Below are 13,252 nucleotides of genomic sequence, written 5' to 3' on the forward strand. Positions count from 1 at the left end.
CCTTAAAGAATCTATTTTGATTTTGTGTGTGTGTGTGGCTGTCTGTCAGTGTCCACGGGCACATTGACAGTATCAGTTGTGGGTAATCTGAATCCCCCTGCATAAAAGCTGATGGATCCTTTAACAGTACATAATACAATTACTCCATTTCAGTGTTAGCTGTAAAGGTGTTACATGCATTCATTGCCATCACTAACATTTTGCTCACAAAAAATATGTATCCATAAATACAACTTATAGCACAGTACATGAACTACTTATTAATTTACAAATTTACATAATGTTTTGTTTTATCTTTTTTTCAGATTCAACAGATATAGTAGACTGTAAATTAAAACTCATTCTCGGATTGATATGGACATTGATCCTCCACTACTCAATCTCCCTGCCTATGTGGGAGGGTGAAGACGATTCACAGCATGATGGAAAGGGTGCAACTCCAAAGCAAAGGTAAACATCCAGTATTGTCTAAGTGCCTCATGAATTTGACACCTAATGTGTTAAAATATTTCAATTGATCTTTGTGATAACTGAGGCAATTAAGTGCTTCTATTGTTTTTTGAAGTACTGATATTTTTCCAGTGGACAGAATATTTAATCATCTTTCACCGATGGATCCAGGACAAAATTATTTCTTCAGATATTGTGGCTAAAAACTGTACAGCTTTCAAGGTCAGTCAGTGGCAGAATTAAAACCACATGATGCAAATATATCCCACAGTAAATTTGCAGCAAGTGGTTTTAATTAAGCCACCAACTGGCTGTACAGTAATGAGCTGAAATAATGGAAGAAGAAATAATTTTGTCTCAGATGCACACAGAAATGGTGGAATAATGCCTCATATCTTATGCTTCATATTTAATGAGTTGGTGATTGGACTGGCTTCATTTCATTCAGGTCATATATAGTCATGTATGAGATAAAGTTTGTACCAGTGTTCTCTGCTGACGGAAACAGTTTCACTCAACATGAATTTTCTAGGTTACTGCACTGGATTCAGAGCAAAGTTCCAGATTTACCAATTACAAATTTCACTTCTGACTGGAATGATGGCCGAGCAGTTGGTGCTTTGGTTGATGCAGTTGCACCAGGTAATTTTTTGCTACAAGTGTTCTCTCTCTCTCTCTCTCTCTCTCTCTGTCTCTCTCTCTCTCTCTCTCTTTCTCTCTTTTATTTATTTATTTCATGTTCCATAGCTCCAGGTCTCCAGGTAGTGAGTGAATTGCAAGAATGTGGAATGTGTCAAGTTGTATATAGTTTACCTGTAACTAACATAAATACTATAAAATATATGATATAAGTAAGATAACAAATAAAGAATATATATCAAATTAACAGAAGATCGTGTTACACTGAAGAAGGATCGGTAATGTACACGGGAAGCAAGGTTCAGCTAAACATTACAATCAATAAATATAAGGGGCATTCAAAAAGAAACGAGCCGGAGGCATAATTACAGAAACCAGTGCCTATCTGTTAGAAGTACTTACCCTGGCTGTTGAGACACTTGTCCCACTGTGACAAAAGGCAGTGAATGGCTGTCTCATAAAATTCCTGGGGTTGTGATATTAACCAGTTCCACACGTACAGCTGGACATCATCGTCCGAGGTAAATAGTTTGCCCCTCAGATCCATTTTAAGGGGACCAAAAATGACGTAATCACAGGGAGAGAGGTCCGGACTGTATGGAGGGTGGCAGAGAAGCCCCCATTTGAATTTCTGTAGGAGTGCCATGACTGTGTTGACCATATGAGGCTTGCATTGTTGTGGAGCAAAATGACCCCAAGAGTGAGATTGCCTGGTCGTTTTGATTTGATGGCTTGGCGAAGGGTGGTCAAGGTTTGCAGGTAATGCTGGGCATTCACTGTTGTCCCGTGCTGCGGGAAGTGAATCAGAAGGGGGCCCTCTTGGTCAAAGAACATCAGCATAACCTTTCCTGCACTCATGTGGATGGCGACGTCCAGCTGTACGTGCGGAAATGGTTAACATTGTAGCCCTGGGAATTTTATGAGACAGCCATTCACCGCCTTGTCACAGTGGGACAAGTGTCTCAACAGCCAGGGTCAATACTTCTAACATATAGGTAGTGCAAAATTGTTAAGGCTTTCGTGGCCACTTGTTGACAAACTGCCTATTGGCTTCTGTCTCGGGTTCTTCGACCGACGTTCATCTAATGATTTTTCTGACTTTTCGCCAGCACGAGTGGCTGGCATTGTCAAAGCTTCACCCTCCATCGCCGGTGGTGAACTGGAGCCGAGCTTGCGGCCGCAGACTATATGTACCTGGTGCGCCAACGTCCGAGGGCTTCTCCGCGGTCATTTCCAGTGCGGTTCTCCTCTTGCGATCTGCGACGGTCGTTCGCTGCAGTACGGGAAGCCAGGATCCGTTTACCTTAAGGCTTTCCTCTTTCTTGTTGAAACTGTTCACGTGTTTTTGTATTTCTACAGCTTCTCTGAACAAGCGTATGTGATAGTGCTTCTCTACAGCCAGAACTTCCGTGTCGGCGAATTTTATTACGTGGTTGGTCTCATTCAGTGCGTGCTCTGCCACGGCCAATTTCTCCACCTGCCCCAACCTGCAATGTCGCTTATGCTCTTTGATCCTGGTGTTAATTGACCGTCCAGTCATTCCGACAAACTTTTCCGCATGTGCATGGTATACGGTATAGTCCCGACATTGCAAGTGGGTCTCTTTTTCTCCTTCGCTGATCTAAGACACTCTTTGATCTTCCTTGTCGGTTTGAAAATAGTCTTTACGCCATGTTTGCGCAATATACGGCCGATTCCGTCAGTCACTCTGGGAATGTATGGCAGAAAGGCCGTACCCGACATTTCTTTTTCTGGTTCCTTACTTCGCTGAGTTTTTGGCTCTGTTACACTTCTAATATAATTTGTGGAGTAACCATTGCTTCTCAGGACAGTTTCCAGGTGTTGCATTTCTCGTTTGAGGTGTTGCGGCTCACATATTCGTCCTGCTATCGTTACGAGCGTACTAATCATGCCTTGACAAACTGTCAAACCACCACCCGAGCCAGAAAAGAGGCAAAAGGTAAGGATATCTGTGGGGTTCTGTTGCTGAAAGCTCTCTGTAGAAGAGCCATTACCTCTGTTACCTCTATTAACAAACTGGACTCGAATTCGGGAAGACGATGGTTCAAGCCTACATCTGGCCATCCTGATTCAGGCTTTCTATGGTTTCTCTAAATCACATAAGGCAAATGCTGGGAAGGTTCCTTCGAAAGGAAATGGCCACTTTCCTTCTCCATCCTTCCCTAATCCGATCTTGTGCTCCATGTCTAATGACATTGTCGTTGACAAGACATCAAATACTAATCTCCTACTCCTCCTCCTTCTCCTCCTCCTCCTCCTTATTACTTTATTACCAGTTCTATGTCATTCATCAGACAGTGTGAAGTTTACGATAATATAACTACAATAAAATTAATAAAATATTGTAATTTAAACTATGATACTAAAGTGTGTACTACACAACATAAATTTAAGAACCAGATTACAATATACATTACAGTAATGAGAAAATCAGTATTAGAACACAGTGTAGTAAAATAGCAGAGCTGCTACTGTTTTCATTGGCCCTGAGTTACAACTTGGGTGGACACTGTTCTATCACCAGAGAAGTATTCTTCCACATTGTTCAAAAGGTTGCTCATTTCGTATACACAAAATTTTCGTTTTAAATTTTTTGATTGGTAATGGCAGAGTATCCTTAAGCAGAGCATTAAATAACTTTGGGACAGCCATTGCAAAGCTGTTCTGAGTCTGTTGCCTAAGACATCTTGGCCTGTCTGTACTGGATTTATAGTGAGTGCTGTGTTGATGAACTTCTTTTCTCTTTCTGTAGATCTCATGATTTGTCTTTGTGTGAACAAGGCAACTGAAAAATATATTGACTGAAAGCAGTCAGAACTCCTAATCTGGAAAAAATTGGTTTGCAATAGTCAGTTTTTTGCTTAATGTAGGACCCTCATTGCTTTCTTCTGCAGTAAAAGCACGTTCTTGCAGCCTGCAGAACAGCCCTACAGTATCAGCCCATAGCTGATGGAGCTGTGGAACATTGAATAGTATAGTGTTAGTAGGTTGTGATATAACACTTTTTAGTTTCCTCAAGTGGTATAGAACCGATGAGTATTTGGAATGTATGTGTTTAGTGTGCTGTTGCGAGATTAACTAGGTATCAATGAAGCTGCTGTGTCACCCAGTGCTCTAGCATCACTTAGACTGCATATCATCCCCTCTGGTTTGTCTTCATTAATTTTTGTCTTGTTAATGATGAACCAGGCCTTGGCCTCACTGAAGAGGACATCTGCTTGTTGAACAGCTTGAAATACATTTCCCCCTTTTGAAAAAAAAAGCTGTCATATGTAAAATGCAATGTTTGTACATTGGAGCCTGTCATTAATGAAAATGAAGAACAGGTGGCGTATTACAGATCCCTGTGGCACATCATGTTTTAACTTCATTTCATCTGAGTCTGCTCCTTGCACAAATACTGTTGTCTGTTAGGTAGGTAGCATTTGAGTGTGTAGAACAACTCCTCCAATATCATATCATTGTGTGGGATACAATCAATATCCATCTGTATCATGTTCCCTGTTGTTCTGCCAGTTTCCCTCTTGATTACATTCCAGATTGATTTTATTTTGTTTTCTGACTTCTCAGTTTCAGTTTTCATGCCATACGATGCTTCATTCATTACCTTGTTCAGAGAGCTACAGTAAAGTTTTTAGTGCTTCTGTTTCTCTTGATCGCGAAAATTTATGAGAGAAATATATAAAATATATAGCATCCTCTTTGTTCTGTATGTTTTTTTTTAATGCCTGCAGTGAGCCATGTCTTTTTATCAGTGGTTACATGGCTGTTTCTAATTGCTTTTGGGGGGAAAGGCAGCTTCAAAGAGATATGAATTCATTTAAAAATGTGTTACACTTTTTATATACATCTGTCTCACTGAAAACTGGACTCCAGGCTGTAGTTGAAATTTTTAGGGTCTCAACATTTATTATCATAAAAGATTTCCAATAATGCTAAATATTTTGCCCAGACTGAGGTCAATGAGTGTGAGAAATTGACCATTGTGGTCAGAAAGGCCATTTACAATTGGACGTAGACATGTTATAAATCTACTTTACTATTGCTCTCATTTAGAATGTTTACATTAAAATCACCTGCAATTATTAATTTCTTGGGCTTTGAACAGAGTTGACACAAAAGAAAGTCTAGTTGCTTCAGGAACACCTGTGGAACTACTTAAAGTGTTAACACACAAACTGGCGAGTCATTCATAGTAATCTCTACTCCACATATTTTGATACATTGTTCTATACAGTGATTCTTTAAATCTGATTCTCTGTAAGATACATTATTTTTTACGTCAATTACTACACCACCTTTCCCCAAGATAGTTCTAGAGTAATGTGTTGCTAGACAGTAGCCACTCAACCGAAACTTTTCAAAGTCTCTCATATGATGTTCACTAGAACATAATGTATCAGCATCTTTTAATCTCTTATGGATCCTCTAAGAGAACACAATCTTCATTTACTTTACCTGCAGGTCCCCTTACATTTTGCTGGAAAAACTGGCATTGCTTTGCTATTTTCTAAAATGTATATATTTCTCTCTCCTCTCTCTCTCTCTCTCTCTCTCTCTCTCTCTCTCTCTCTCTCTCTCTCTCTCTCTAATTTTTTGATAGTAATTTAAATGGAAGTCTAAAATCTGTCCCAGGTTTATGCCCAGACTGGCAAGACTGGAATCCAAATGATTCTGTACAGAATGCTGCAGAAGCTATGGGGCTGGCTGATGACTGGCTCAATGTGCGACAGGTAATTCACCATCTTACTAAATTAATGCAGTAAACTAGGTTTTATGGACTAAAGGTAGGGAAAGGTATACTCAGTTCCACAATGGCTCAAACTGTATGTGTGTACCTGGTGTCGTAGAATCCATGTGATTAATTTCATAGCCAAAATACTGGGTCAAAACTATAACGTGGTTGTATTAAAATTTTCTCTTATGAATTTTGGCATCTGTAGCAACAAAACTGAGCTTTAATAATTTAACTCAGTATCTTTTACAACCGAAAGCTTTTAAAGGGTAAACTCATCAGAATCACCATTTGACTATTTATTTTTCAGCTTATCAAGCCAGAAGAAATGGTTAATCCAAACATTGATGAAATGTCAATGATGACTTATTTATCTCAATATCCCAATGCAAAATTGAAGCCTGGTGCACCCCTGAGACCTCGCACTAATCCGAATAGGTAATCCTTACGAAACTACTACCATAGCTAATTTGTAGTGCATTCAATGTAAGTTATTTGTATTAAGATGCAGAGTACATTAAAATTAAAGTAATTTCACTGGAAATATGCTTAGAAATAAGTACAGCATAAATATTTTTCTGAAATTTCAATCCCACCATTGAGATTCCTAATGATGAAAAACATGTTTCCATGTCAAAGAGATGAATAACCATTGTAGAAGCATAAAAAGTGGTGACTTTAAAGCTACCAATAAATATTCATGAGACACTTCAGAATCTTTTGAAACAAGCAGTGATCTTAAGTTGTATATTGCTACCACTGAATTCTCCATTCATTAGTTTGTTATATTGAAAGTATGGAGACTCGTTCTCAAATTCTTATCTATGATTAATTCATTCTTGCTATCTCATTGATTGTTTTCTTTGTTGTGCTGATGCAGCATTCCTCCTCCTCGGTAAGTTGGGCATCAGAAGTGTGTAGCTTAGCAAATAGATCATAGTTCACTTACATTTGTGTGTTATGGATTTACCAGATTTTTATCTAACAATTTTAATATTATAAAGAAACAACAAGTCTGTTGAACAAAAAGTAACTTACTTACATTACCTGTGAGGAATTTTGTGGACCAATTATAGTCTGCTGATTTAATAATTCTTGCTGAACCTCACTACGCGGAGTGAATACTACGTGATACACCATTACACCACTGGGCACAGGACTGCTGCATGTGAAATGATGCGTCAGTGAACACACGACAGAAAAATTAACAGAAAATTAAAACTAAATCTGATTATACAGCCACAAGTTTCCTATTAAATTGGTAATATATTGGTATAGAGAGATTTCAACATACCTGTAGCTTTTTAAGCTAAAGTGCAAAGCTCTGTGTGTAAAACCAGTGAATGTGACGCCACTTTTTTCTAAAATGCTCTGCAGGACAATACAAATGAGAGATTTTCAATTTCATCATCATTGTAAGTCCCTGTATGAAGAAGATATCACTTGGAACAGTAAAAGTGCTGAGCATAAATGTTGCTTTGAATATGTGCAGTACTGAGTAGACACTACATCTGCATCATATAGATGTGCTATCTTAGTTTTTTAATTCTTTGCTAATGCAGGCTGTGATCTTTTACTCTGTTAAGATGGTGCTAAATATGAGAGCAAATATTCTGTCTTTGAAATGTTGTTGGAAAAGACTAATTAATTGTTCTTGTGCCTAAGGCCTTTGCTGGAAAATGAAAAATAAACAATAAAATGGAACTTTCATTGGCAGTGCCTCATTTCACTAAGACATTTATTTCTTAAAGTGTGTTCCACTGGAGCTTATAACTCGTGTAGACAGATAAGAGTGTAGTTACGAATCTTTACTGAGTTTCAGCTGAAGCTTCACTGCAAACCTTACATACGTTTAATTCTTTTTGAGCATCTTCAAAAATGTACGTAATTTTTGGTCGATAACAGCAGAAACTGAAGCCAAAAGACTTCCCGATTTAATGATTAAATTCTGGTTGCCATTAAAATCTTAATGGAACACCATGAAGATATAATGATTTCTGATTAAAGCTACTGTTCACAATACAGACACAATTTATATGATGAAATTTCCCAAATTTGGAAAGTTTTACATTGCCACTATGCTAAAATTGTTGAGGTAATGACCCATGATTGACACTGAGGGTTGTCAATGCAAAATATGAAGTATTTCGACTATTTATAAAAGAGACTCTTTTTACGATATGCACAAAGCCAAAAGATAAATGCTACCATGATTTTATACGCCATAAATGTCGTAGGTTGTCAATAATAGTTCATTAAACTAGTTTCACTTCAGGAAATTGAGAAAACTAAAGTAATAACAGTAAACAAATGTCATCCTCCCATTCTATAGATAAAACTGGTACATGTGACTCAAAATAAATTGTTTCTTATCTTAGGTTGTGCTCTCCAGCATTGATAGCTCTGAAATGTCAGATTTAAACATTGTTCATTGCTTTTACACATGCATGTTTTGCTTTGATGTCTTGTTGTACTTACATTTGAACTTGATGTTTGCATGAGTAACAGAACATACTTTTTTTTTTTTTTTTTTTTTTTTTTAAAGAGGAGAATTTCTGTCAAAGTTGAAAATAATCTATCATAAGCTATAATATTTGACAAATGCCAATTAAAACAAACAACATAATGTGTAACTTCTCTTACATATACTAGTATAACATTTTCTTGACATCCTCAACAGTGACTGAGTTTCTCATTTGAAATGACTTTGAGCCAAATTATTTTTAAAATGATAGTTTTAGTCTCTCTCGGAACAATTTTAAATGAAGCAAATGTACAAACAAATAAATATAACACTGAAAGAGTTGAGGAAGAACACTGTAATTAAGCTTACCTAAGGGATCAAGTTTATGTATCTGTGAACTGCTTATGCCTCAACTATAAGGCGAGTAGTTACATTTACATCTGTCATTTGTAAACACAAAGATGGGAAAGAAAGTCTGACTCATCAAAAGGAGATGAAGAATGCATGTACAGTTTAAAACTGAGCCTGCAGATTGCAGAATGAAATTTCCTTTCTTTTGGTACCAGAAAGAAAGAAAGGAAAAGAGAGAGAAAAAATTGTCCTGGAACAGCATCAGCAAGAGTAGATTTAATTGTTTGTTTAATTTATGAGTAAAGGTTACGGTTATTGATTTACTTCACAAGCAAACTACAAAGATCATTAGCATATCATTTTATGAGCTGTACACACTCTGCTCCATCTCCCCTCTTGAGCAGACTTATTACAGAATTTCAAAACTCCAAGAATTCTAATCCAACAACATATGATTGCTGGACAATGCCTGACGTTCCCAATGTAGGAGAGAGTAGTGTCAATTGGAAACTCAGAGGCAAGCTGTGGATTGTGCCTTCATAGCTTAAGAACATGGTCCATGAAAGATAAGGCATCAGGTATGAGTCACAGTCAAGTAAGGTTTGTGATTATTTCACACATTTGTTTGTGTTATTTGCTGCAAAACTTCCTGGAGAGTGAGCTACAATTGAAACCAGAAAATCATGTACAAAGAAACATGCTGATAAAATATTACTTCAAACCAAATCCTGCCCCAACAAGACATTATTGTAGCTGCATATTTAAATCACATGTACTATTCACTGTATGTTCTGGTTTACTTGGAGGGTTACTTTCTGTGATCTTTATGACATCTTAGGCTCATTAAAGGCAACAGCATTTCTTGATTTCAATGTGTTATAATCTACTGTAAAAAATATAGTTATATATTATTATTTTGGTAAATCTGTCTTTATATTAGTAACTGTGTGAGGTCATAAATCAATTCTGAGAGCCTGATCAGTTTTTCATTTATCAGTAAAGTGTGGGTTTCCATTTTAAGAAAATGGTTCCCTGGTAATTGTAAGAATTTATCTCATTAATGAGCATTTCAGTCATGTAGTGTTGGGTGATATTTGTTTTTCTATCTGATTTGCCTGTCAGTTTTGACTGACTTCGACCAGCAAAAGGCAAATATCCTTGTTTCGGCTGTATGATTTGCTATGTGTAATTATATATTGTCATTGTTATTGCAAAATTGCATTCCAACAGTTGCATCTTAGTCTTGCTTTAAAAAAACTGTCTTTAAATTTTTCTGTCTTTTCTTTATTTACAAATGTATTGCTACCTACATCTGGTCATATTGATTTAGATTTTCTACAGCCTCTCGTAAGTTAATGTAATTCCCGGGGTCGTTCTCTTGAAAAGCACATCGCGGATTTCCTTCCTCTTCCCTGACCTATCCAAACTAGCACACTGTCTCTAATGACCTTTGTATCTTCAGGACATTTAACTCTAAGCTTCCTTTCTTCCAGTTGGCATAAGGATAAAAGTGTACTGATATGCCTCTGTATGCACTCCAATCTCTCTTAACTTACTCTCATTACCCCTAAGCAAGTTGTATGGGTGAAACAGTAAAATTGTTGCAAAGTCTACCTCACATACCATTTCTTTAAATTTACTTAACAAGGTCTTGTGATAAAATCATTCATTTCAAAAATACCCGTTTAAGTTCCCTCAGCACCTCTGTTGCACTTTTGTGTGTTCTGCATCCATCTGTTACGATCCTACCAGCACATATCTGTATTACTTATACATCTGCTGCTAGCCCTACTTGAGAGATCACCCTAGTATCTTATTGTTTCCTTAGCAGATACACTGCATTATCACAAAAATCATTCCAATACATCTTATTCTTTCATTTGTCTTGTGTGAGTCTGATTTCATATGTTCGTTACATTTCATATCCCTTTGTAATATTACAGTTAGACATTTAAATGATAGAACAGTAGAACCGGCTACACAAGTTTACTACTATTTTTATTACCTTATACTAACTTATTCTGCACTTTGTTTACATATTTTTGAAGAGAGCTGCTGCTCAGCACAAAGCGTGGAAAATCAAAGTTGTTATTTACTTCCTAAAACTGAATGCATTGTTGGGGAAGGAAGGGGGAAGAGGGGAGGTGAAGAGTGGAAGGAGGGTGGGGGAAGGATTGGAGAGTCCTAATGGCCCTATTTGATGAACTGTTTATGAAAACTGTTCAAAACAATGTTTCTTCCACCTACATATCTGTGAACTTGGGTAGGTTTAGTCAAGGTGTGCAGGATATGGAAAAATAAGCCTTATGAAGCTAAAAAATAACGTTGTTGTTGTTGCTGTTGTTGTGGTCTTCAGTCCTGAGACTGGTTAGATTAGTTAGTAAACACACCCATAACCAAAATAAAGCTTTTGCTAGAAGATATAAGTCTGTGAACATCTTTGAAATATAAATCTACTGATGGATGACATTTAATAACATGTTTCTTCACATGTAACGTGCTTGGATCCTCGTCCTCATGCTATCCACAGGGTGATACAGATGTTACTGCTCAAGTTCATCTCACTTGTAAATAGCATTTCACCTGATGTCATCCAGTGTGTGAGGAGAGTTTCAGCAATAACACACTGTGGGGCTCGTTTGATTTCACATGCTCACTGGAGCACATATCAACATATAGCAAATGTCATTTAGTTTCTTTAATTCCTGAACCTGCCAGAGGCTGTTCACAAGGTGGATGAGCTGTGTTTGTGCATTATCATCTTGAAAGATGAATCCATCACAAATATGTTGACTGTAAGACTGGTCAACAGATACTGCACAGCTCTCCAATTATCCACAATAGTGGTGAAAAGCATCCAACATCCATTTATGGCAGTGGCCCAAAACATGACTGATCCTGCTCACCCTATGGGATGCATGCCCAATGAGTGCACTGGTACTCAGTCACCTCCAAACACTTCCGTGAGGATAATGAGACACTGGACAAATCCTACACTCATTGGCTAAGAGAAGCTGACGTGATAGAAAAGTACCATTCCATGTGTTTCCTTGCCTTCCTTCTTAGCACTGCTGCAAGGAGAGGGTCATACTATTGTTTGTGAGAGACACCTAGAGGCAAAATTGATAAGAGATGGTTGCGTACTGACTGGGTCGACACAGTTCTGCCAATTGCCTCTAGAAATTTAATTGCATTGTGTATACGAATGAGTCTTTTTACAGCAGTGAGGACTAAGCTGCTGCCCACATTATCTTTGATAAACATTCCATATTTTGTTGAAAATGTCCCTACTGTTTTCTGGTATTATGTTAGGCTGAATGCTTCCTCAGGATCTGAGAGTTGTTAGCAAGGTTAAGGCAGTTAACTACTAGTATTTCAATATCAAATGTATAACACATTTTGCATGTACCCTGCTACCTGAATGCCTTGCTGTGGTTCATAGCGTACACCTGACCTTCAGGACATGAAATGACAGAACAAGAAACTGGTGTAAAAACCATCTGGTTTAGACTCTTGAAATTGGAACAGAGATCCACAATCAGTCCTTAGTACAACTGTCTATATGCAGCATCATTCCAATATCTTCAGACTGAAATAAAGCTGTTTTCATTGCTTCTGTCAGTCTCTGGAAGGAACTGAGAAGAGTCTAACTCCAGATGATGCACATCATTGATGCCAATGTCATTGTCAGCCTGCAGTTGACTGCAAGTCGTGCTTTTGATCATCCTTGAGTGGCATCAGTTCCACCCGACATGCATATACAGTAGAGTTCGCATAGAATTCTTTTCCCTCCTGTGCTGCTATTTACTGAAGAGGCATCTAATCTTATATCTGCATATATCACAGCTAGTGACATTTCTCTCCCACTGTTTGTGGTTACCAGACCTCAAAGACTGAGGTCACTTCTAGAGTAAGAGAGTTGTATCCCACTGGCTATGTTTGAAACATATTCATTAGAGGAATGTGGCTGGCATTTCAGCCATTTCTCTCTTAGTCTCCCTTTACAGTGAAGCAAACACTAGAGAACGCACATTCACAAATAATGTGCACAGGATTTGCTAGTGTGCACCATTATTGATTTGTACCTGCAAATAAACATTCACACTGAAGTGAACAGAGAGAATACCAGGGAACAAAACATAAAAGAATACACTGTGTTTGTTTGTTTTGGCTCTAATGTTGCTGTAATGTATTCCATGCAGCGCATTATAGTCATGAAGAACAGAAATGTAAAACTTGACATAGGAAAGGAAGAATTCAGGGGTCCCAATTTGTATGTAAATGTGAAATGTGTGGAGGTAATGTAGTTAACACTGAACACTGAATTGCAGCTCCAGCTTTTCTTAGTATTAGCCCAAAGTTTCGCACATGTGTTGGTTGATGCTTTTTGCTGGCTACTCATTACAATGGAGGATGAAAATTAGAAACAGAATACTAATTACAAGTGGTCCACATAACCTGAACATACATTTACACTCTGAAAATATTTACAGTAGTGACTGTTTCCCATTTCAATAGCTGCTTTATGTCAGATAGTTTCTGATGTGTGCTGTGATGTATGCAGAGCACTTCAAGGAGTTTATTAAAGTATG

At 37.7% G+C, this 13,252-nt stretch overlaps 1 protein-coding gene across 4 annotated transcripts in view; it reads left to right on the forward strand.

The window, feature by feature from the left end:
• LOC124721177 (filamin-A) overlaps positions 1-13,252 on the forward strand; it is a 537,279-nt gene that overhangs the window by 241,119 nt on the left and 282,908 nt on the right. For 2 of the 4 annotated variants that reach the window (XM_047246011.1, XM_047246013.1), the window contains exons 2-6: positions 306-450; positions 983-1,092; positions 5,746-5,843; positions 6,156-6,283; positions 6,726-6,740. In XM_047246011.1, the coding sequence (XP_047101967.1) occupies positions 306-450; positions 983-1,092; positions 5,746-5,843; positions 6,156-6,283; positions 6,726-6,740 (496 nt within the window). The remainder of the gene's footprint in view (positions 1-305; positions 451-982; positions 1,093-5,745; positions 5,844-6,155; positions 6,284-6,725; positions 6,741-13,252) is intronic. The other 2 variants (XM_047246012.1, XM_047246014.1) reach the window with 1 other exon arrangement.

This window comes from Schistocerca piceifrons, chromosome X (genome assembly GCF_021461385.2).
Source record: "Schistocerca piceifrons isolate TAMUIC-IGC-003096 chromosome X, iqSchPice1.1, whole genome shotgun sequence".
Taxonomy (NCBI): domain Eukaryota; kingdom Metazoa; phylum Arthropoda; class Insecta; order Orthoptera; family Acrididae; genus Schistocerca; species Schistocerca piceifrons.